Source organism: Bemisia tabaci, chromosome 3 (assembly GCF_918797505.1).
Source record: "Bemisia tabaci chromosome 3, PGI_BMITA_v3".
Taxonomy (NCBI): Eukaryota; Metazoa; Arthropoda; class Insecta; order Hemiptera; family Aleyrodidae; genus Bemisia; species Bemisia tabaci.
Window position 1 is genome coordinate 53,083,051 of NC_092795.1, and position 25,553 is coordinate 53,108,603.

The window sequence follows — 25,553 nt, forward strand, 5'->3', positions numbered from 1 at the left end:
ATAATGCAAATTTGACCACCAGCCTGGCAAAATTAATAACTTTCATCACGAGGTGTGATTAAACTGAAGCACGGATTTTCTTGGCTCTCTTAATTTAAAGCAAAAACTAAATCTCAAACCTCTGTGCGAAGCCAGATTTATGTATATTTTCATTTTGGTTTAATCAGATATTAATGCGTCAATTTGGAATGTAGTATTTAAAGATTGACTAACGATTAAGGAATAATCAATTCTCGAATTATTATAATTGCAGTTGTTCGGCGCCCTTACTCTGAAGTAATCATACAGAGACAGCCGTTGAACTAATTGAGATCGTATCTCGGGCATTATTTGATTGTTTGATAATAAGTCTAGACGAAACGTCACAGAAATTTGAGCGTATCGTAATATTCTGTCCATCTGAAAAAGTTACCTATATTTTATTGTTTATCACTTTTTTGTTATTTTTGAACCTCGGAGAGATAGAGGCGGGTGTGCAACTTTTGATTAATTCTGACAAAATCTATTTTCACTTTCAAAGTTTTCAATTAAGTAAGTAACCAAATACAGTAAGTGTAAAATACAGAGGTGCAAAAGCGTTAACAAGGAGAGAGGTGGATTTTTCGAAGTGGAATCAAGTGTTCAATTTTGAAGTAGGTATTTCAATTGGACGGGACATACAACATCCACTTTGTGAATTCTAGTCTTACTGTTGTGCCTTGTCATGGATCATGTGCTATTCCTCACTGGGAATCAATTTATCGTGTTATGAATGCAAAAAACTACAAATATCATCAAACAATAAGGTACATATTCTGGAGATTCTGTCATGTATAAACACAGAATACATTAATTTATTTCATAATTACTCTTAAAAACTCATCTGTAAGACAATATAATTTGTGAATTTTTTTTAAAATTTTTCCTCTAAAGTAATAAAATGCATGAACCTTTTAAAATTCAGATCGAGGAGTCATCGGAAAGCTGATAATTCTGACAGCTCAAACATTATCATTTTCAGAATCCAAATGCAGAGTTCCCAGATTTTTATTTATTTCCTAGGTTCAGATGTATTTCAAAAAGTTCTACGGGCCTACACTTTGGAGGCTCTTCACAGAGTAAGTTCCAATGAAATGATTAAAGTAGGTTGCTCCAAGTTTAATACTCTGTGTTAAAAAATTTTAGTCAGAATCATACATGTAGGTAAGAGTAAGATGTAAGAGAAGGAAATCAGACGAGTGCCTGCATATCATAATCAAAAATTAAAAAAATCCATTTAAAAAAATAAAGGCATTTTGTTTTGTGAACATTAATGAATATGAAAGAATGGCTGTAACTGATTTTAGATGTTTTCGATCAGTGGACGTAGAAACCTCTATACTAATTGTCCTTTTACTGAGGATATCAACCGTGTTTGGAACTGCCACGTCTTTCGCTCAAAAACCGATAGGAGAGTGCGTTAATCAGAGCAAAATTCTTCCAGATGTTATTGATACGGTTCCACTTCAGCGACTTTTTGTGAGTATTTAACAGTAATTTTAAATATTTTAAAAATAGGAGGGAAATTACTTTATCATATTATCGAAGCACTTCATCCCGAATGGCTTTCTGGAAAAAAGGCAAAATCAAAATAGGTAACAGGAAAGAAGGTGAAAATCAAGCAACTTTGTCGTCAAGAGCTGCAGCAATGTGATGAATATTGAAACTCAAAATGTTTTAAACTTCATATAGGCTATGTCCTCATACAGCTTCGCAGTCCAACCCCTGAAACACTTCGCGCTCCAGGTGTTATATACATTACATGTTACTCTTATTATTTTACATTAAAGAGCAATTTATACTTAGCCATGCATGATCACAATTATTATTAATGGTTTTAAGAGGTTATTTTAGAGATATTACTTGTGTCCAATCACAATATTGATGATCAAAACTGTATGTAAGATTAAATCGCCAGAATTCACTGTTATAGATTGAGTACGGTAAACATCGCGTTGACTTCGGAACGTATCTCAGTCCAATCACCGTTGAGTTCCCACCAACTAATGTTGAATGGCTCCCGACGCGACATAAATTTTACACTCTCATTCTAACTGGTGAGTCTCAACAATAATGATTCCGATTTTCATTCAAGAAGCCACGTTCTGGGAACATTAAAGTAACTTAAATGTAGCTTAAGGTCAAAGGTCCTCCAGATGCCAGGTGACACTGAATGGCTGTCCACCGTACACCGAGAAAAAAAGCACAGTTATTCTACCGTTACAATAGGTAGTAATGTCACAAGGGATTCCACGGTGGTATAGAACCGTGAATTTTGATTCTTGTAACGATGAGCACGGTGATATGACCGTGTACTATTATGAGCATGGTTATGCTACTGTGCTGATCAATAATATTACCAAAATCCACGGTTCCCTGAACGTGGAATCCCGTGTGACATTATTACCGTGGTGACCGCCGAATAATATTCCGCACTTGATGAAATTGGTGAAGCGTACCGGATGCAACATCTGTAAGGTGAAATGTCCTCTGGATACAAGTGAATGTCCATCTGGATAAACGCAATTTACCGCAAACATGCGGTCCTGCCTTCATTGACGCAAGATATGCGGCTCTGCGTTTCCGGTTTTGGTTGACTTTATGTTCCGTGTGTCCGCACTTGAAATTGAGTGGAGCGTGCTGAGTGCGGTACTTTTATGATCGAAGGTACTCCGGACACCAGATAGCTCTGGATGGGTATTCACGTGATGCACGTGATGATGCGATCGAAGTAACGTAGCGTAAGTAACGTAACCATAGCGGCACTGCGTCCCATAACGGAAATACGTTGTAGTGCGCGGTCCTACGTTATCTTTCCGGAGCTCTTGTGAACGCTCGTGCAAAAGAACAGCTATGACGCGGTCCTGCGTTCACTGACGTAAGACCACTGATATGCGGTGAGGAGATTCCTTCTGTGGTTGACCCTCGATCAAAAATCTGTTTGGCTCTGATTCTTTACAAGAATTCATATTCACACCAACCACGTGATCTGACATAAGAATAAATTAAAAAAACTAATTTTTTTTTTTTTTTTTTGAAGTTTTGTGGGAGACGTCTTGGAATAAATTGAAACATGTAAGTGTAAGATTATGTGAGAAATTGCCACAACTCTTTTTTTAATAATAAGTATTCTTTGGAGGAAACTTCCTAAATGTTAAATTTCCATGAACACATCGTTTTTCTCCCGGGAGAAATATTTTTATTTTTAGATTTTAAATATGATTTTTCGGGGAAAATATTTACAGACCCTGATTTTCCAACCCCAGAGAGTAAAACAAGAGAAGAGTGGCAGCATTGGATCGTGGGAAATATACCTCCGGATGATATCATAGACGGAAAACCCATCGGAGGAAATATCTCGGCTGGACAAACACTCACAGAGTACTATGGAGTGGTCTCATTTCAAAGATTTGGGAGTATGTATTCATTTTCCTGCATGAAATACTTCGAAGTCCATACGAGCTGCCTATAGTATTCTAAAATGCTTAGAAAGCTAAAGTCTGAATTAAAATGCCCCCAACTTAGTGAGAAATTAGATCGGAACTAAGTTAAGAAACGCAATTTCTGACATGGGCTGGGCATGGCGAGCAACTTGGGCAGCCATGGTGAGCAATAGATTGTTACCAGCGTGTATCTACCTTGTGCTTTTTTGCATCAATTTTCTTGAATAAAGAATTTTAAATCCCTAGCTTTTTCTTATTGATTGTTTGCGCATTCTCTGATTATGATTCATTTTTTCAGCACCTCACCGTTACGTATTCCTAGTGTACGAGCATGATCATAAGGTGAAATTTGATGAGCCTTACTTAAAACATGTGTGAGTATTTTATCATTTTTCAGTCAGATACTTTGAATATTAATTTTATTTCTTGTAACTTTACACTTTTAGACTCAAACGGGGAACTTCAAACATTGAAACATTTATTTCCTTCGTGAAACCAACTTTAATTTTGAATTAGAAAATGAAAAAAATACTTCAAGAACATTAGAGGTGTGTCAACTATTTTATTTCATTGATGATCAATATTCATTATTTCATTAATAATTTATATTAAAAATTATTATTTAAATTATATTATTTCATTACTTTCATTATTAGCAATGATCCCGCGCTGTCAATTTTCATTTCAGCGCGGATGATTTTCTCCGTGGTGGTTTTTCATCAAGAGAATTCGCCAAAAAGTACAACCTTAGGTGAACCACTAGCTGTGAACTACTTCTTCAACACAAGAGAGCCGCGAAAATTGGAAGATAACAAGTACAGGATAGATTCACAACCACATGCATTTTATCAAGACGAGGATGTGGACGATACCCATGAACTATCGCTCACGACATCGAGGAGTCAAAATAAAGTTTATCACAGAGAAGATGGAGAGACACATCAGTTACACCTCACATCGCCCAAATATCATGATACAGCATCCCAAAGGAAGAATGTAGACGTGTTCGAGCTAGTCCTTACAACACCCAAGAACCGTGCTTGAATATTCATAGAAATTCCTGAAATATTTACGAGTATAAGAACCTCAGACCATTTGAAGCACTTCATTTAAAAAGAAGGGACGAGTTTACCTCATGTAAATAGTGGGAGGAGTTAGTTTGCACTAATTGTAAATTCATGTCGCTCATTAAAAATTGAAACGAAATATTTGTGGAATTATCTTTAAGGAATAAAGAGTTTTGCTGTTTGATTTACAAGTAATTTGCTATTTTTTTTTGCTCGTCTAGGGACTACCCATCATCTGTCTATAGCCACAAAATTATGGAAATCGGCCTAGTGATATGCTGGAAATAACCGTAACAATGAATTAAAATTTACATTGTTTACATGGAAGAATTCGAAACTTCTTCCTTTCTTTCTTTTTTTTTAACTATAAGATATGAGAGACAATAACATCATAATGGACGATTAATTTAAGAATTAAAATTAGGCTCCTAATTAAAATTACGAGATGACGAAGTAGTCAAACTTCTCTTATGAGCTGGATACAAGGAACATCATAGTATACCTAAAATTACAAATTAGACGAAAATGAAACAGACGCGCTGATGGGAGTGCCCACAGAGGGTATACTATCAGCACTTCGCAACTTTACCCCATAATATGCTGAAACCTGGGCTAAATTCCCAGAATCTGAGTAGAGCGGGCTCATCCGCATAGATATCTGTCGATATCCGCAAAAATGATGAAATCGGTCCAATAGAACGCTAGAACGAGCAATCACCAGAAATGAAAATTTAGGAGGTTTGAGAGCTGATACTACAGATAGTTCCGTATTATTTTGGAACTACAGTGCAGTGACCTGATACGGTCATTAGATGGCACTCAGTAGATTGACACAAATAAAATTTAATTTACTGACAAGGAAGAATTGGCAGACTCGTAAGCGCAATGAATCTATAAAGTCAAACGAAACGAGAAACGGGGTTATCGAAAAATTAATGAGTCGTATAAAATAAAATTTAGATTGTATCTGTTTCAAATTTCAGTAGTCCACACAACTCAGTCCAATAATACCCCGGTATTGCACGAACAGCGAAGCTGAAAGTCTAGTCAGTATGTGATGTGATTTTGGGAGTGTAAAAGTTTAGCAGAAGGGAAGAGTAAAATCTCAGAATGAAGAGCAATTTCGAATGTCCTTTAAAACCAATATGGCTCCGGTCATCATTGGCCAGAGTAAACAAATTGACTCTTAAATGATATATTCTCGTGATATTTGATGCTGCGTTAAAATATCAAAATTTAGCACCCCCAAAAAAATGGTTTTAATGAAGAAAAGTTGATAGATTTTGTGAAAGAAAGGTAAAGACACCTAAGCATGTTTTTCGAGCTGTCCTTGCTATTTTCATCTATTTTGACTCTGTGCTGCTGTCAATATGTTCACACTCCCACACAGATTAAGTCATTCTTTGAGCGAGAGGAAATAATCCCAGATGTGCTTATCTACAGTCCTGAAAAAGAGCTGAAGGTAACTTGAAATTGTTTACTTTTTTACTTCTTCATAATTGTAACTTGCTTATCATACAAACCACGTTCACCTCAATTTCTCTTTCATTGCATTTTGTTTTTTTTTTCTCTCTCTTTCGTGAAAGAAGCCTACACTGCCTTCGTTTTTTTGCTCATGTTTAAAGCATAACGTAGATGGACCTGAGTAGCGCATATAGTTCAGTATCATCCTAATGCCAAGAGGTTTTTAATGAAAAATTGTCTTCGATTTACTTTTTATTCTAACTTAAAAATTACAAACACTTGCAACAAAATCTGAGTGCTGAGTCGCACAAATTATGCTGAATCGAGCTAAGTTCAAAAGATAAACATACTCGTGAGAAACGAAGATTTCTCGCTTGGTTTCCTATATAAAAGATAGAACTTCTAGATATGATACTGTGAAATTTATATTTTTTAGCCAGATCCATTTTAACATCATTGCATATTTGCTTGGTACAAACCTAATTGTATTATCACTTTACATCAGGTGAAATACGGGGATGAAAAATGTAATTTTGGGACGGCTTACTCAGCATCAGAGGTCAAAGAGCCACCAAAAGTCAAATGGGAGCATGAACCTGGTGCCTATTACACATTAATAATGATAGGTAAGTGTGACCCAATGACGAGGACCGTCAAACAAAATGGAACATATAAGAGAGGAACAAAAAAAATGAAATTATTTTTCTTTGTTCTCTTTCAAACCGATGATCTTCAATTTAATCCTTTAATAATTTTTTAACATACAGTCGTCACTCTCTGTAACGACTATTTTGAAAATGAAAACCTCTCTACAGCCAGAAAAGTGATCGGTTCCTTGAACTTTCAATATTAAATACATGTATTTTATTCCTGACGTAAAAAGCGTGGCAACGAGGCAACACTCTATTGCGAGCTGTCGTCACTTGTAGATCTGGCCTATGGGTCAAAGTGTAGGCTCGTACCAAGGAAAATGCCTTCTCAAAAGCGTAAACAATGATTTCTACCGTTGTTTACAGCTTAGCGGTAGCAAGGTAAAGATGCTGACTCAGTGACTTAAACTTGTTGCGCAGAGCACAGTGCGGCCGGCACCAAACGCATTTTAGCGCCTGCAAGACTGTAAGAATACTTCACGCATTGCGCGTTCACCAGCGCCTACAAGACTGTATGAATACTTCACGCATTGCGCGTTCACTACGGTGCGCGCTTTAATCTGTGAAAATTCGTAACTTCTCGGTGCAGAACCTTCCGCGGTGCACACCATTTCCGACCAGTGTACACCTCGAGCCTGCAATCTTAGGATCGTGGGATTGTAGAGATTTTGCAACCCTGAATGGTACCTTAATCTACTGAGTCATCGATGTCGATTTTTGTCCATTTATTTCTAATTAACTATTGTTATCGTTTGTTACCTACATTGGCGGAGCCAGCTTATTGGAAACATTGTCTTTTCTCCATTTAAACCAATGGAAATGTATCGATTCTTGGAAAAGCTATGTGTTCCGACAAAAATCGATTTCTTTGCATAAGTTTAAATGGAGGACATTCGGTGTTGCCAAATTTCTGGATCCGCCTCTGGTCAACTATCAACGACGGTTGAAACGAAACCATCTCTATAGCGAGGAAATCGACCGGTCTCTTGAGTTAGCGTTAACGAGAAAGATTGTTGTATCATATTTTGAGAATGATAATTTTTGTTCTTATTATATAAGATGCATGTATGTTATTTTTCCTTTTCCGCTGAGAGAGACTAGTCAGGCGCCCTCAGATCGTTCCTGAGCAACATTAGCATTTTTTCCTTCGCTGAAAATAAGCTAAAACAAAACTCATCTCATACCTATAAACTTCCTTGCCTACTTATTTTTTATAGATCCGGACGTTCCGAATAAGAAGAATCCGATATTGAGAGAGTATCAGCATTGGCTTGTTGTGAATATTCCTGAAAGTAGGACGATGGAAGGTCAAACGTTAACAGAGTACTTGGGTGTTATTCCGGAGCAAACCAAAAGTAAGATTATGGACTCATTTCTATCAAACGGAACTATGTGCATTAAAACATGAGCCCTGAGACCCATAAGAATATGTGCATAACAGGACTCACGTCATAATGCACATAGTCTTTCTGTTTGATAGAAATACTTCCAGATTATAGTTTTAGTCGTTATAAACTTGCGGTGTGTCTCGAATTCACTTTAATCATAAACGTATTCAAGTCGAGTCTTGTCCCTCCTATTAGGAACTTCAAATCCACTTTTTTTTTTTTTTTTTTTTTTTTTTTTTTTATTTTTTTTTTTTGGATACGCTGTACAAGTGTATTTCGGGCGTTACAGCTAAATGACAACCAATATTGAGCAGAAAACCGGAGATTGATGTGGGCTGCGCTGGAGGTCCATTCTGCCGTGCTGAGGGAAAACGCCGTATGAACATCCGAGAGTTGCCAAATTTCCTGCAATTACTCATGTATTTTTGACGACATTCATGCTCATTTTTCTTTGAAATTTTCAGATATTTTAGATTAAATTACGAACAAAATTACCTAAAAAATTGGAAGGAAAATATTCATAAGTTTACCAGGAAATTCGTGTTTTATCCAAGGAAATTTGGCAACGCTTGAAGGCTCTTACGGCGTTTTTCCTTAGCACGGCAGCATTAGGGAGCTAGAATGTAATAAATAACGATGGCTAAAGTGCGAAACCACGTATACCCGTTTGCGACGTCGCAAATTTCTGTTACACTGTAAATTTCCTCATGAAAAACTAGTAAGCGTAATTCCTTGGAAACTTCCTTCATTTTTCTTTACTGTTGGTGGAATAGGTATTCTGTGCACATGTTGAACTACAAAGTTGGCTTATTTTTATTCCAAAAAAAAAAAAAAAAAAAAAAAAAAAAGCAGGAGCGGAACCACCAAGATGGAGAAACGTGGTTTTGCGCTTTGCCTATGGATAATATATTAGATCATGTGTTGAACATTAAGAATGCGAAGGTTATGAATATTTTAAAATACTGAATTTCTAACCTTTCAGTTTTGGAAATGAAAATAAGGGAGTTTCGAGTGCTTGCCGCCTAGCGTTCGAACGATTACATCTAGTATGTCTTTCAAAAGGCGTATCTCTGGCAAAAAGGGAGTTGATCATTAGGGAGGTTATCATTCTTTTTGGCAAGCTTTGCAGCCGTCTAAATATATTTAATGATTAATGATATACACAGATCTCATTGATTCCATCTTTTGAATTTACAATATCAATTCAGCTTTAAAAATTGTATTCTTGGCTGAAAAAAATCATTATGTAATTAAACAGGATGTTGTATCTGCTGGATATAGAAGATTGAATGCTGACCAAACAGTTAAATTGTCTCTTGGACCTTGATCTTAATTCCGAACGTAAATATCCTATACTGCCATGCTAAGGAAAAACGCCGCATGAACATTCGAGAGTTGCCAAATTTCCTCTCAGAAAATGTTTATTTTTGAGGAGAGTCATGGATATTTCGTCTTGAAATTTTTAACTGATATAGATTTAATTACGGAGAAAATTCTCTGAAAAATTGAACGGAAAATGTTCCAAATGTTTCCTGAAAATTCGTATTTGATCAAAGGAAATTCGGCAACTGACGAAGGTTCATACGGCGTTTTTCCTTAGCACGGTAGTATACTTACAATGAGCCAATTATTGCGCGTCACGCGTCAATAGCAAAAACAGTCGTTTTCAAACATGATGTTTTGTGAGGGGGATCTCTCCCCCCCCCTCAATATTTAAAGAATTGTTAACGGGTAAGTACCATGTAGATGCAATTAACAAACATTGCTAGTTACGAAGCAGTTTGGTGGAAGTATTTGAATGAATTAAAGTAGCAAATTTCGATCCAATGAACTTCATAAATATATGACACATATTTATTGAAGCTTTTAATTTCTTTTTCTAGGTATTCATCGATACGTATTATTTGTATACAAGCAACCTGGAAAGAAACCAATAAATTTTGACTTGATGTACAAAGACAAAACGTAAGTTTCATTGCACCGAACTTCCTTTGAAAAAACTTAATTAATTTGAGAGATTGTTTCAAACCGAAATATTTTGTCCCCTCCCCTCAGGTGTTTATCAAACCGTGGTTTGTCATTGCGCGGATATGAATCGAAAAAAGGAGGTCATTACCACCTCATAAAAGGGAGGTCAATACAGAGATAAAAGGTAATACCGACAATTAGTAAAAAAAAAGGGGGGGGGGGGTAAAAATATTTAGGAAGAAAGCATACGGCAAAAACGACCCGCCTAAGTGCAGGTGAAATGACCCGAAGACGAGCTTAAACTTGAATATACTTGGTGGCTACAGAAAGATATCGAAATTCGGTAACGTACAGCGATAGAACGTATAACGAGAAAGATAAAGCGGAGTTGGCGAAAGGAGGAGAGGGGAGAGTCTAATCTCCCTAAAGACTTCTGATAGAAAGCTACTCATTGATTTCTATATGTTTTTATATCCGAAGTGTCATTTGAGAGATTTTTCCTTCAATTTGGAGTAGGGCATCATGAATGATGCTGGATTGAAAAAGACCCACAGTACGATTTTCGAAATCTTCATATTTTGTTGCAAAACTAAATCATCGCAAAATTGACTTGATCTTTAATCAGTTACGCCCTTCAGAGTCAGACGTTCCTAACCCATGCTTCCCGGGGAGCCATGGACCACTTCTGAATCAAAAATCACGGTAAAAGAGAGATTCAAGCATCTCCAGACTGTAAAATATGTATCTTAGTGTAAAATTGTCATTAGTAACACACAATATTGACTCTTTCCGTGAATTTATCGCAAGGATGAATATTTCGTTCTTTCGTAACGCTCTTGTCATGTCAGAAAAATGTGTCATCTTTTGATAAATTATAGATTTATTTGAATGAAATGAAAATGCCTCAGAGGGCAAAATTTTCACGAATAATTGAAAAATTGAGAAAAAATATAAGGAATTCTGATATGAATTACGTGAATGTGTTCTCTCACACATTCAGGCCAGATCGTTCGAGACGAGGTCCGTTCTGAATTCCATTCTATGCAATATTTTTACGAACACTTTCAAAAATTGAGAAAAAGCAAAAGTAATTTTGAGAGGAATTGTGTGAATGTGTTCTCTTGCACACATTCAGGCCAGATCGTTCAAGAGGACGCCAAATTTATAATCACATATTTTACGATTTGGTATATCCTATAATTTCAAGCAGTTTCTCCCACTGAAGGTCATACAAAGCAGACGTAACTGCAGGGAATGTTAAAGAAAGGAACGTACATAACATCAAAATAATTGTCATTCCCTGAATAGCTGCATTCTGTTCTCTTTCACATTTAGGCCAAATAATTCAACACGGGGCAAGTTTCACACACAGAATTTTGCAGAGGCTTACAAGCTTGGGAATGTTACTTTTGGAAATTTCTTTCTATCAGGAATGGTTCTTGATCCACGCTACGATGATAACATGGATGAAGAGTACAGGAAAATCGGCGCAAAAATTGACTTGACAAAACCCTCCGATGATGATGACTTTTAGACGAAAGTGTAATGCATTTATCGTTGCCATGATTTTTCGACAAATAAATGTAAATGAGGCAAACCAAGACTTTAGGGTTTCAATGCTTTACCTTTAATTCTTGCTTACATGCTATGCAGTCAATTTTGTGAAAGACAAAAGCCGGAATAAAGTATATCTGGGAGTAAATTATTTACACACGTTTAGATACGCTTTTATATTTTTCGAGCATCTTTTATTTTTCTTATCCCTCAAAATAACAAGAAACTCGTACAAACATCCAAGGGTGCAAAACCATCCTCTAGATAGTTTTCTTTGGACGAATGATTCGAGCCTAGTACATACCTACTGTGGGAACCTTTCAGGTCTATTCGTAAGACCTTTCGGTTCATTATACAAAAACTTGAAATTCGTCAAGTTAAATACGTGACACATTTGCTAGACTTGATTAAAGGGATTTACGAGAGGAAAAATGTCTGTTTGACCCAAGGTCATCTTAGTCTCGTAGAAAAATCGCAGAGTTTTTTTTCTCTCTCTTTTTGTTACCCCAGAAAAAATGTAAATTTTACGATTCCCTTCATGTGTTGGGTAAAAGCAAAACTCGGAGCTTATTTATCATGGTGCAATGGTCAAATACAGCGTGTCCCATACCCGAGCTTTCTTAGTTTCGATCTCAATATAAACTGGAATGGAGACAAAATAGAAATTGTTAAAGCGAGAAGGGCGCACAACTGTCGCACAAACTCGCAAAATTAGTCATTCCCTTCATTTAGAGTACCTATATTGAGAGAGTATGGCCACTGGTGTTACCACCTCTGATTGCCTCAGCCTTCTTAGGCTAAATGGAGCCCTTAGGACCCAAAAATGACTGGCGCCATAAATTAATGTAATGCAAAATGACTCAAAATGTAGTTTTATTTGCTTATCGTAACGAGAAATTTACTCAAATGCACTATTTGCGACTTCTTTGCATATTTTTGAGGCTAATCGTGTGCAATTTTTGAAAAAGGTAACTTAGATGTAGCAAGGTTGGCAGCAAGTGCGGTTGGTGATAACCGTCAAAAATTGGCAATGACCCCCTCCCATCCACAAAAACCAAAACAAAGCACAGACGTTTTTGGGTCCTAAGCCTCTCCATGGGGCCCAGTGGCCAAACTCTCTCAATATAGGTACTCTACCTTCATTCTATGCTCCCAATGTTACGGGACACAAGAATCCTGCAAAAGAAAGATAGGAGTTTCGAAAACGCCTTCAACTGAGGCGTGATACCGCCCGCATTCTGGAGAGTTAAAATAGTTGTATCCTTGCGCCGTAGCAATGCAATGCGACGGAAGGTCAAAATCTAAGTAGCTTCCACGCTTGTCTTTTCGGCTTTCATTTGCCGCCACTGCAGTTTTGACCGCATAGTTTGAGGGCTCTGGAGGCAGGATTGCGTGTAGGAAATAAATAATTTTCAAAGTAGAATTAAAAATAAAGAAGCGGTTGAAATTTAACTAAAGAAAAGGAACTGAAATAAACAAAAAAAAAAAATCAATGCAAAGAAGGAAGGAAAAAAATTCCTTTTAAAAGTTTAAAATTGAGCGAAATCACTATCAAGCAAAATATTCTCAGAAATTAACCCAAGCAGCAATAATATTTAAAACGTTGGATTTCTCATGAAAAATTAAACTTAAGCGGGGTGCCATTGACAATAAGGCTTTAGAAAAATCCGAGGAATTTTTCGAGTAATATGAAGATGAATACAAAATTCAACAGAAGTTACATTGACATTAATACAAATTTCAATGTCGCAGTGAGGAAGCAAAAATGCAGGGATTAGACATTTATAACAATGGCTGTGGAACAATACTGACTTACTGAAAATTTTGCGAAAAAGTGTTCAATTGATTTTTCCGTATTTTACACCATTAAATGCGCAAGCTGATGGGTCTATTTTTTTTTCTATTCAAATAGGATCGTTGTAATGACGCGTTAAAGCATTAAGAAACTTGCAAACCGAACGTAAAATTACAAACATGTGACGTTATTTCTTCGTCCTATATATTTGTCAGATTGCAGATAGGCGGTTTTTTTCCTTAGCCATCGATGAGTGACAAGTTCACGCAGCAATATCCTTTCTGGAGATAAATAAAACTGTAAATCTTTTGAAATAATTTTGTATCAATCAGTTGTACCATATTTTGCAATAAGGAACCACTATTTCTGGCTCCTTTTAGAAACAACGTATATGCCATGGTACGCAGAAAGGTCCTTTTACAGAAGAGCCAGAGATATTGGTTCCTTAATGCAAAATGTAATCCAATTGCTCGGTTGGCTGAAAGAAAACACCCTAGATGGAAATATAAAAGAGAGATGAAGAGAGTATTTAATGTGTATATTGTATAATGTGTATATTAATGTGTATATTTGTGTTTATCGTTCTGTAAATATAAATCCACAGTCTTAAAAGTTAAACCAGCCTCCCTCATTTTCCGAGTCTGTTGGGTTTATCTGCGCCCTTCGATCCGATGGATCTGGTCTTTCTATTTGAAAAAAGTTGATTGCGAGAGGAGCTCCTAGTTCCCACCTTTTTGCAAACTCCCGCCACGAAAACTTTCCTCTTACGTCATGCTCCAACCTAAAACAAAGAGTGAAAAAATTATAATCACTTTACTCGAGTGATCCTAAAATGTACATTTTCTGTTGAAATGAAATATTAGAAATGAAATGTGTCAAATGGGATTGATTGACGGATTCGTTTCCATTCAGTAAACGAGATTTGTGAATTGTGTGTTTTCAAACTTAGAGTCATCACAACTTTGCGCTCACTTGCTGTGCTGATATATGTCTTGCCTGTATATTATGGGCTGACTTTTTAAAACGTCCCTTCTTTTATGGGACATGGTGCTACACAAACAAAGTAAACAGTGCAAACCGTTTCCAAGAATTTATGATATTGTCTAAGTTAAGGAGACTTTTAAATTATTTCTGGGATGAAGATACAGAATGAATTCAAAAGGGAACGCTAATTATAATCTGATCTTGTGAATCGTGATAAGAATATGTCAGTTCCGTCACTTACTGTGCTTTTTTGGTAACCACCTCAAAATTTATGTGGGTGGGCGTTGGTTGCTCGAATACCAAGAAAACTAGTCGATGAGCTGTAAATAGAATGTATTCCAAATTATTAGTGATCAAAATTTTAAAATGAATGAACGCCTTTTCATAATACAAGGACTTTCAAAAAAAAAATATAAGTACGATAGGTGTCACCATTAGGACACCATTTACAGAAATTCGTTTTATGTGTATAATATAGATTTTTTATAGGAAGAGGAAGAGCCAAGGGAGCTCCTTTAAAAAAAATGTGCATAAATTATTCTCATTATTTTAGGCACGTTTTATGTGCGAGTAGTGTACTATTTTCCAATTGGGCTGAAATTGATCCCTTTGTTTATCTCTTACGATCAATTTCTTTTTAGAAAACTGACTTTTCAGAAGAGGGATATTTGTAAAATATGTTGGGAGAGTGAGATTTTGTGTCTTTAAAATTGATTGTCTCTTATTCAAACTACCCAGATTAGTCGTTTGTTACGATACACATTTCTTTATTTTCCCATTTCTGTATGTAAACAATTATTGATGGCGAAATCTACATGGAGAACGTTGAAAATTGCCCGCCAAAATTTTGATACGGAAAAATCAACTTTGAGTTTGGAACCCCAACCCAACATTACGGAATTCCAGAATAGCCAGCTAGTCTATATGTCTGTAAAGTTCGTTGATAATACGCACGATATAATAATATATTAGATTTCGACTTAGTTGGTAATACTCACGATTATCTCTGGTATCCGGACTTAAATATGGAGCGATACATTCACCTTTCATAAAATAGTCCTCTGGAATATTTACAACGAGCCAGTGTAAATATTCCCTTAATACTGGCAATTTCGGGGTGGGTGCATCTAAATCTGCTCAAAGTAAAGCAACGTCAATTAGCTCTCGCAGATACCACGCGATTAGCTATTATCTGCTCTATTCTCTAAAACGAACCAGATTGTTTTATTAAAATACAAGAAATTTTACAAATCTGCACCCATTTCAGAGAGTTTTGATAAAAAGCATTAAACTTACTGCAACGTGAAAATTTCGTGACAATCGTTTACTCCCCCTCCTCCTCTCTTTTTTTTGTAAAACAATTGAAAAATAAATAAACTAACATTGTGCTAAAACATCTCCTTGGCCTTTTCTGAATTCAAAAAATGGGCAAAACGTGAATCATTACCATAACCTCTGATCCCATAATTTCTTATTTTTGGGCACAGTTTGCTATATCGTTCTACTGGGCCGATTTTTATGATTTGAAATAAGCCCGCACTATCCAGATTTTGAAAATACGACCCAGGTTATTGTAAAATATGTGCTGAAGATGTGAGGCCTTCCGTTTAAAGAATTTAAATTCTCTTGTTTTGTCACAATTTGCTCTAAAGATTTACGAGGTTAATTTTTATTATTTACATTATAAAAAAAAGAGAAAAAAAAACCTTTTGAATCATCGGGTCAAACACAGTGTTCTGATCTTTTATGTGCCTGAATAATACCTGATTGTTTTGATCATTGCTTGAATCAATGTATAAAAATATGTACTTGCCAATTGTGGCACCTAAGAGAATAATGAAGACTTGCTTTCTGTTGAATTTTTTTTTCTCTCAACATTCTCTGAGAAGAAGGAGAGGGGAAAATGTTTGCACTTAGAAATATCTATATGGTACTTGTAATTTAGGTGTTTTGTCAAATTGCTGCTAAGTTTGCAATTGAAATTAGAACGCTGGTCAAAGTGTATTGCGAAGGATTTCGAAAATACTTTAAAAACATTCCTTAGAAAATGTGGTATAGTTTTAGAATATATGAACGGTGTAAGTCCGAAACCACATATCTCGTTTGCGGTGTTTGAAAATCTCCGCTCTTATATTATTTTTTGAAAGGAGAACAAAGCGACATTTTTGAAGTTTTCGCAGAATTTTCTCTGTTGAGGGAAGGAAAATCGTAGCAGTTTTTAGGAATTCCCATTGAGTAGTATTCCGTTTAAAAAATAAAGTAAGACAGTAAGTCTGCCACGTCGCAATCGAAAACCGAGATACATGGTTGCGGTGCGGACTTACGTACACCGTTAATATGATTCTCTCGGGTAATAATCTGTCTTTCGTTCAAATGCGGACCTCTTTCCAAGAACGACAAAAAAATCTCTGAAAATTTCATGTAACGACTGGGCTAATTTTTTATTGGAGATAACTTTCCAGAGAACTTACCTAGCAACATTAATGTGTATAATTTTCCTTCATCCGTAGGCCAAATGGTTTCGATCGGTTGCACAGGTACCTCATGAGGCTCCAAACGGTTGCCAAAATCAGCATCTGCTTTAGCCCAGTTTACCTGCGAATCATAAAGAGTTTTTTTCATTTTATTAATTCATTTTGAGTTTCATATCTTGTAAACCTGCAAAGAGTTAATGCAGAATTAATTTCATGATTTTTAGCTGGGGTGATGTACACTAGGATCCCGTCCATCTTTAGTAGTGATTCTCATAAAATGGCAAAATTGTTTTCCTCTCTCTCTTTAACACGAAAAAATTGCATTAGAAAATTTCATCCATTAAAAATGGTTAAAATTTAATTCATACTTTGGAGACAGACATAGTGCAAAGAGCTGAGAAGTTTTAAAGGTATATGGAGGAATGCGTGAAGCGTGATATGTGATTTCCGATATAAATCCACCAACTGGAGGACCATTTTAAAAATTAATTGACCCGAAAGCGACCCGAGTTTCAGGAAGGTATGCCGGTAAACACTGGTGCGATGAAATGTTCTTTTCAGTGTACCTACAACTTTTTGATTACCTGGCAGATAAAAGGTGGAACCTCGGTTACAAGATCAGGCATGATTTTGAAATAGTCCATCTCTCTCACGACAAAAGGTGAAACTTTTGCTAGGATTCGTGGTAACCAAACCTGAGTGAAAAGTAGCAGATATTGGGGCCTTGCATTATAATTTTTAACACACCACAGAGTTTTCATCACTTTAGTATCACTGAATAAATTTCCACTTCCAAGGATGAGGAATTGTACAATTTTTTAATTATCTCATAGACCTGGTTAAGTTAACTTTTTCGGTTGACACATTGTGTGACGAGAACGGAGAATACCGTTTATTATGTAAGTTCATTGGGATATGAAATGCTCCTCTTACCATCCTGTGGAGCAACTAATCAACAATTCAGGAATTTGGAATGAAATGAAATAAAAAATTATCACAAAACAAACTCCCATGTTCCTTATCAATGCTGTTTTGTCATCGTTTTTCGTTGGGTTTTAATAGCCTAAACTGACGTAATGCAACAATTTTGATCATGCTTCTACTCTAGTTCTGACCGGGTCTGACATCAGTGCTCAAATTAAAAAACCGAGGAAGTGACTCAATTGGATTATGTGTGTGTCATTTCGAACTGAAATATTTTGAAAACTGCTGCTTTTCACAAATAACGATGCCAAAAAGGGGCTTAAAAACACTTCGCAAGTCAGTGTCAAATTTTATGGAACGTTTCTCATGTTATACGTATAGTTCATACATTGCATTTTCTCTCTGAACTGAATTGAGAGGTAAGTACTATTATCTTCTTTTTTGCCTCTAATTTAGTCGTTTCCTGGACGATGGGCGTAACTCTATTTCAAGATTGCAAAAATGACTTCAAAAATTCAATTTTATACGAGAATGTGCCTTCGCAATCTTCGTCCAAAATTTGCCTGACTGAGGCAAGAGATCAGAGGAAAAATCACTGAAATTTATTTCAGTCAGAAACTCCTCAGAATTTCTTGGTAAAAACGCAATTTGTCAGGGTTAATTTGACAACATTGTAATGTAGTTAAGTTCTTTCGTGAGGGAAACGGCGATTTTTGACCGTCCATGGGAAAGAGAATCCTCACTAAAAATTGAATACTTGATACCAGCGAGTAAAAAAAGTATTCTTCAATATTTCTCGGACTAGGTAGAGTTATCCACGTAAGTTTCGGGTTATAATGCGACTTAAAGCCTCAAACTAAGACAAAAATCACCTAAACCGCTCACAACTAATTTTCAAGACAAATTAGAGCGTGTTTTCTGTCAAAATTTGAAGTCCCATTTATCAAGCCTATTTAAAAAATCGCTATTTTGCCAAGTAGTGGTGATCACGATAAGTTGCGGTTTGATCGGACATTGTATCGCAATTTTATCGACGTCAATTTATTGCAATATTATCGGATGAAAAATTGCAATAAATTGCGTGATTTCATCGCATAAAATTGCAATAAAATTGCAATTTTATCAACGGCGATCTATTTCAATATTATCAAACAAAAACTCGTGATATATTTAGATAAGATTTTGATTTTATTGAATGAGATTTCATAGAGATAAAATTGCGACAAGATGATGGAGGACAATCACTCAGATGTTGATGATCCTCGCAATTTTGTCGCCACAAAGTCGTAAAAAATGTGCACTTAAATTTCAAAATATGGCGATTTTTCTGGTAAAAATGCTACTTGGGTTGAGAGACTTGCCTCTGAAGACGAAGGTACTTATTCTAACGGCTAGTCACGGGCATATATTGAATACAAAATTGCTTACTCCGGTTATAATGTTTCAAAGTCTCCACTACTACTTTGTTTTTTCAAAAGATATCGAACAAACATTTGGAATGAAATTTTTACTGAATATTTTTCACATGGAGAAGAAAAATCGCCGACGTTTTCAAGAAACGGCGTTCAGTAGTTTTGCACGTAGAAAATATAGTATGAAAAGAAGTCTGCAACGCCACAAATCAAGATACGCACTTCTTCAGTTTCACCATCGATATGTATGTATTTCCCTTCCATGTAGGGAAATCTACTTCGAGTTACCGGGCGGATCCTGGTGTTCAACCGAGGAAACTTTACCACCAGAAAAGCGGAAAAAGTTCTTAGATACGCAACAGATGCTCTTCCCTCCGATATCTCCAATCACAGATCTACTCCCCTACAATCAACAGAAATACAAACCCTCTTACATGCGATGAACCCAATATTACCACCAAAATTCTGAAACTCTTCACCTCTCTTAATTTAAAAATCTAAATTTTCGTTTATACTCCCATTTTCAAAATTATCTGTAAAGACGTTAATAGCCTGAGACGCTGAATGTCTTAAAATTATACTAACTAACTATTTCCGCCTTTTTAAGATTTTTTTGGGAGATTGAGTTGTCTCTCAAAAAATCTCGTTTGTTCCTAATAAATCTCTCGATTATATAAAGAATCATTATAATGGGGAAAATATGGCATTTTCGGCATTTAAAATGCAACAGATGTGTTTTAATCTGAGATAACCTCGTTTTGGCAGTGAGACTGTTACTATAAAAAAGAAGAAAAACAAAACAGGTAAAGCTGAAAACCTTGTTAGTCGTTTTACACATTGTCATCTCAACTTATTGTCATTTTTTTTTTATTTTTTTTTTGTGTCAGGCTAGGATGAAATGATAACGAAGGTTGTAATAGAAATTTTAATCCCGGTATGTATATGCTTAGCCACGGTCATACAACATGTGAATCTAATGCGGACTTCTCAACAAATGGATATCGAAATGACAAGGTCCCAGATTGTCCCTGACGTCATCAGGGTAGTACCGAACAATGAATTGAAGGTAAAGTACGCATCATAAACATGCCGTGGTTTTCATTCACTGCGCAAATCCTGCTTTCACACTTTTTGGTGTAAGTCATTTCGGTATCGTCATGTCTTGATTCTCCTGACAAAAAATAAATTGAGAATTTTGAATTGATATTTGGATTAGTAAATGATAGCGGAAGAAAAACAATTCCATTCATTTTTAATTTCATTTCTGTGGAGCTGACCACATGTTTTGCATTCATGATAAGTATTGATTTTGAATGAAATTAAATAATCTTTTTTGTGACATGAAGGTGAAATAAGCCACAGAGCTGCGTTAAGTCGCAAACTGAGCTCTAATAAGCTATAAGCTTCCTTAATTCCACCCTCTTTGTTCATAAATAGCCTAAAAAAATCCATATTCCATTGTAAGGCATTGCGAACTTCATGTTTTTCACATTTTCAAATGGTAACTATTCAACATCATTTCTTGGTAATTTCAGTGAGTTTGCTTTTTTGTGCGAGAAGTATTCAGTTATCTTCAATAATGGCTTATTTCACCTACGAAGAAATGTAGAAGGAGCAAAAATTTTAAATATTATCATATTCATACGAGTTGCTCTAGTTAGTTATGCTATGTATTAAGGTACTTTTTTCGACATATATTCACTTAGATATCCTATGTTTCTTGTTTTTCATTCCTCGTCAACCTACTTACCCTCCCGGATGATGTCTTAGGTGAAATATTTTAATGTTACGGTAGATTTTGGAACGAAAATAACTCCGGCCTCTTTCGTGGAGGAACCCACGCAACTTTACTGGCCAACGATCGAAAATCGCCTCTACACAATTATTTTTACGGGTACGCAGTCTTCCAAGCGAATAATATAAATGTGCCCCTCTGTGTCATCTTTTCCTCTGTGGCATGATTTTGTAAATGTTCATTATTGTTTTTCTTTTTTAGAATAACTGATTCCCAAAAACTTAAAATTTTGGGAAATAAATTGGTACTCCATGTTTTTTATGCAAGCTACACAATAGATTAGTGTCCCTCAGAATCTACGATCCAAAATTATTTCATGGGTTAGAAAGTATGACAAAAGTGAATCGTAATTCGTGAGGAAATGAACTGAGAAAAACACCTACATCTCAGGACTCATATTAGAGTGGATACAGTTTCTTTTGATTTAAATACGTCCAAGTCGGAGAAAAACATCTTATTCTCATAATTTCCATTGACGTAGACATTAAAAACATCTTGAAAGTCTTCATAATGTTGTCTCTTCTTCCTTTTTTTATAGATCCAGATGTGCCTAGTCGGCAAAATCCAGATGAAAGAGAATGGATGCATTGGATCGTGGCAAATATACCAAAGACTCACATTTCGAAGGGTGACTGCCTTGCAAGTTACATAGGACCCATTCCGCATCAGTTAGGATGTAAGTCTTGCAAAGTATCAAAAAAATTTAGTCGCCATTAGGCAAACACGAATAGCACCAAATGTCTGGTCGAAAAAGGAAGAGCGATCATCCAATGCAAAAAAAATGCACAAACATTTTCGTAAATAAACTTTTGTTTGAATTTTCAGCACTCCTTAGTTTTTGTGCATAATCTCAAAATTTTGACAAGAACTTTAGTTTTCAAGTAGGTATAGTATTTCCTGTAAAATTCCTTTGGGAGCCATGAGGTAATAATAAACCCCCGAAGTTTGGTTTATTTGAGGTTGATTTCCTACTGAATCCATAAACATTCAACTACACATACAATCGACAAGTAAAGAGGAAATAAGTATAGGTATTCAAAACTATAGGTGATGCGGAACATCCTGTGTTTTATTTAACAATATTTTGAAAGTAAAAACCAAAACATAATAAAACTGAAACAGTAATCAGGCCGAAAGTGCTTGTTAGATCTTCATTGAAAGAATAAGAAAAAATAATTTAGGTGGGTCTTTTTTTTCGGAAATATATCGAGCAGTGTCAAAGCTATGCAACTCATACAAGTCGTCGCTCCTCTGACGTTAGGGCGTACCTCGTTTTCAACGTGAGCCCTGTTCTCCATATAACTTCATGCTTTTCAGGGCTCATGTGGAAATTGAGACACGCCCTTACGTCAGAGAAGCGACGAAGTGTATTATCGTACTCAAAAATCCTCTCTTGCATATATTATAGTGTACCTTGCCTATTTTTACATTTCATACAAGTGTCTTCTCGTACTTTGTTTTGTTTAGCCTGGCATCGATATGTTTTTGTCGTAATCGAACAGACGCACAAGGAGGAATTCAGGGACTGGATGTTTAAGGACAAAAGGTGGGTATCTTACGATAAGATTATGATTACCTAATACATTTTCACGTAAGCTTAACGGTTGACGTAAAAAAACCACTCGGCTATTAATAAACGCACACACACACTAACAGAGGTCAGATTTAATGATACGGTGACGCTGAAAGGACATAGGACGATTTCATAAAAGCAGCTACAATCAGCTTCTCATTTGAAAATTATTGTCGGAAGAGTGTTGTTCTTACAGTAGAATGCTTGGTTTTTCATTAAGTGTATGTAATTTAATTTTCAACGCCTAAAAGTCCCATGTTACTGTGCAACATTAAATTCAGTGAAATTAGATTTTTAGTTTACATTATAAGCATTAAGACATTTTAGTTTTAGCACATCGCATCGGTTACTATGACTCCAGTCGATAGATCTGGTAACTTTTTGGACAGACTTATTATTTTCGCGTGATTCGCATATTTTCAGAGTTCTTGGTTTGAATTCCATAATCATTCCTCTGTGATGGAACTCAATATTTTTAATTGATCAAAATTTGAAAAAATTAATGAGTCTGCTTCTGCCTTTTTGGGAGAGTTTATAAATGTCATCACGCACTTTTTCGCCATTGATAGGATCCCCTTACTTTGTAAGGCTTTGTACTGCAATCCTAGACCCTCTCAATATTAAGTACGCTTGAGATCCCCCCCCCCCTTCCGTAGGATCCCAAAAAATGAGGGAAACTATATTGCATCTATATAGCTGGATAAAATTTACGTAATTATGAATGGCCCTTTAAAGTCGAAGAAATGAGGATGAAAAATTTCGTATAATTTTTTTTGCGTTTCTTACCCGTAGAGTAGATTACGTTACGCTGACACTGCCTCTTTCTTCTCTTATTATACGCGGGAATATCTCCTCTCCCTCAGAGCATCAATATAGGCGGATCCAGGCACTTCAAACGGGGGTAGTGGGCGGAAGAAGGGTTCAAGGGAGCTTCCCCTGGAAAATTCTTGAAAATTATGAAACGTTCAATATGCAGTATGAGTCAATGTTTTCATGAATATTTAACACATAAAGCAGGTGTAGAGGTTTAGTGAATTTTGTTTCTGGATTACGCTCCCCCATTTCACCAAACTCTAACTATATTATTCTCGTTGGACCAAACGACAAAACAAAAAACAGCAAACCACATTCTCCAAGCATTTACATTTCATCCAAAACGTCGTGAGCATTGTCGTTGTATTTACATGTGGCCAATTAACTTAGCTCAACTGCACGTGGACCAAACTCCGTGCGAAAAACGCGTGACGTAAATTGCTGGAAAAACAGGTGACGGACAAAAAGTCGTTGACGAAATGTCCTATAACCCTGCTACCACTACTATTACGACCACTACTACTATTACTACTACTACAACTACTAGTCATACTAATACAGCTATGTATACTGCTAATACTATTACAACTACAACCATTACTACTACTACTACTATTACTACTACTACCCTCCTTTCTTTATTCTCTTTTTCTTCCTCCTATTATTCGTGAGAACGAAAGGGGCGTACGCTCCTTTCGCCCCCCGCCCTCGGATTCGCCTATCAGCGTAATTTATCAACGCTCCCATTGTTGACCATTTTCCTTTTTTTTTCCAGGCCAATTAAAAAGTATAGAGCCAAATTTTCGACGAGCCACTTCATCGACAAGTATAAGTTGGGAGAGGTAATAGCTGCCAACTATTTTATAAGTAGTCAACGATACGTATCTAACTACAACTGAGCTAGCCTCTGCCGGTCCGATGACGGAGGTAGTCACCACTGAAGACGACGAATACGTTCTATCGAGCGACGAGTTCGAGACACCTGAGCCGAACTTTTTCGGCGTGCTCCTGATAAATACAACCCAGACTACCAAGAGCCTGAGCAGGCATCGGTTTCAGAGCACCATGAATCTCAACACCCGCACAATACGTCTGAGAGTCCTTCAACAACGATTCGTCAACAAACGTCGAATCACTCGCAAACAACCAACTATTCGCAGAAGACCAGTCGCAGTCACTGGCGAACAACTCCGGCCGTTTAAGCCACCACCCGGTGGCGATTCTTAAAAGTTGGCAACACTGTTTTTCCTCCTTTTAAATGTTTTTGAAACAATCGATTCTCGGTGAGGCAGTTTGTGTCGTCCAATGTCGATATTTTTAATGGATTTAAACGAAGGAAATATAGTGTTGCCAACTTGCAAAAGCGCAAATGCCACAAGACTCTCATCCTCTAAGAGTCAAGGGCGCAATTGGGGTCTCAAAAACAAAACAAGCGGGAAAGCTCTAATAAGTAGGTAATGGAAAAGCGTTCAGCAAGCAACGAACTAAACGTCTACAATGGCCGCCAGATAGGGAACCTGGTTAAAGCCCTGGATATACGATCAAATTCCCGAACCAATTCCGATCAAAGTAGCATAAAAGTGTCGGGAGTCATCAGTCTCAAATTCATTAATTTGCTTCATTTTAAAATGAAAACTTGGCAGAAATGTTTCCTGTGGCAGGAAATGATGAATGGTGGCACTCCATTCTGATCTTACTTTGAAAAAATAAGTGCGGCCCGTCAAAATTTGATGGTAGATGGTGACCATCAGCCATCAGCATGTCTACTTTGATCGGAATTGGTTCGGAATTTGATCGTCTATCCACGGCTTAACGCGCCGGTTACGGTGCGGTGGGCCGATTTTTGAAGCCCGGAGGGAGTTGGGAGCCCAAGTATACCTAACCTCTTCCTAACCTTTTTCTCCTAACCTCTTTCTCCTTTCCCACCGCGTCCTGCCCATGTGGATTACATGTGAAAATTTCCACCTTCGTAGATTTTAATTATTTTGAGTTTTGCCCTCAAAGTTCCTATATTTTTTTAGTAATGATAACCTTGTGGGATGCAATTATGATGCCATCTTTTCATTGCTTTCACTTTATTCAACAATGTTTTGAAAAATTTTGGCAGTGTCTAACATGGGTTTAGATGGCAGCTTGCAGTGTGAGCCTAAGTGAATCTAACCTAAATCAATTTCAAAGTGTTACGCAGTGTTTGCACTAGTCGCAGCCATTCTAGACAGGGCCAGATTAAC

The 25,553-nt window shown here is 36.5% G+C and overlaps 4 protein-coding genes across 10 annotated transcripts; 3 read left to right on the top strand and 1 right to left on the bottom strand.

The window, feature by feature from the left end:
• Positions 1–42: 42 nt before the first annotated feature.
• Positions 43–4,710, top strand: LOC109040243 (protein D3). 3 transcript variants are annotated; one of them, XM_072298790.1, is made up of 6 exons: positions 45–632; positions 1,340–1,497; positions 1,952–2,075; positions 3,264–3,434; positions 3,760–3,835; positions 4,150–4,710. In XM_072298790.1, coding segments are annotated over exons 1-6 (597 nt in total). In that variant the 5' UTR covers positions 45–631; the 3' UTR covers positions 4,217–4,710. The 3 variants fall into 3 exon arrangements, with proteins under 3 accessions (XP_072154892.1, XP_072154891.1, XP_072154890.1); XM_072298789.1 differs by having other exon boundaries at positions 48–785; positions 1,326–1,497; XM_072298791.1 differs by lacking the exon at positions 1,340–1,497 and having other exon boundaries at positions 43–785.
• A 793-nt stretch (positions 4,711–5,503) lies between these two features.
• Positions 5,504–11,714, top strand: LOC109040251 (protein D3). 2 transcript variants are annotated; one of them, XM_019056114.2, is made up of 5 exons: positions 5,509–5,990; positions 6,498–6,618; positions 7,860–7,997; positions 9,914–9,995; positions 11,334–11,714. In XM_019056114.2, exons 1-5 carry the CDS (start codon positions 5,841–5,843, stop codon positions 11,530–11,532), a joined length of 690 nt encoding a protein of 229 aa, XP_018911659.2. In that variant the 5' UTR covers positions 5,509–5,840; the 3' UTR covers positions 11,533–11,714. The 2 variants fall into 2 exon arrangements, with proteins under 2 accessions (XP_072154889.1, XP_018911659.2); XM_072298788.1 differs by lacking the exon at positions 7,860–7,997 and having other exon boundaries at positions 5,504–5,990.
• Positions 11,715–13,868: 2,154 nt separating this feature from the next.
• LOC109040253 (protein D3) lies at positions 13,869–17,765 on the bottom strand. Of its 4 annotated transcripts, none has more exons than XM_019056117.2 (5): positions 17,390–17,765; positions 16,803–16,926; positions 15,330–15,392; positions 14,573–14,651; positions 13,869–14,128 (listed from the first exon to the last, which is right to left on the bottom strand). In XM_019056117.2, the coding sequence occupies exons 1-5, from the start codon at positions 17,564–17,566 to the stop codon at positions 13,954–13,956; spliced, it is 618 nt and encodes a 205-aa protein (XP_018911662.2). In that variant the 5' UTR covers positions 17,567–17,765; the 3' UTR covers positions 13,869–13,953. The 4 variants fall into 4 exon arrangements, with proteins under 4 accessions (XP_018911662.2, XP_018911661.2, XP_018911665.1 ...); XM_019056116.2 differs by having other exon boundaries at positions 15,330–15,464; positions 17,390–17,764; XM_019056120.2 differs by lacking the exon at positions 17,390–17,765 and adding an exon at positions 17,174–17,203 and having other exon boundaries at positions 15,330–15,464.
• A 139-nt stretch (positions 17,766–17,904) lies between these two features.
• Positions 17,905–24,584, top strand: LOC109040244 (protein D1). Its single transcript, XM_072298792.1, has 6 exons — positions 17,905–18,148; positions 20,029–20,207; positions 20,912–21,035; positions 21,475–21,612; positions 22,404–22,482; positions 24,098–24,584. The coding sequence occupies exons 2-6, from the start codon at positions 20,040–20,042 to the stop codon at positions 24,219–24,221; spliced, it is 633 nt and encodes a 210-aa protein (XP_072154893.1). The 5' UTR covers positions 17,905–18,148; positions 20,029–20,039; the 3' UTR covers positions 24,222–24,584.
• Positions 24,585–25,553: the final 969 nt, after the last annotated feature.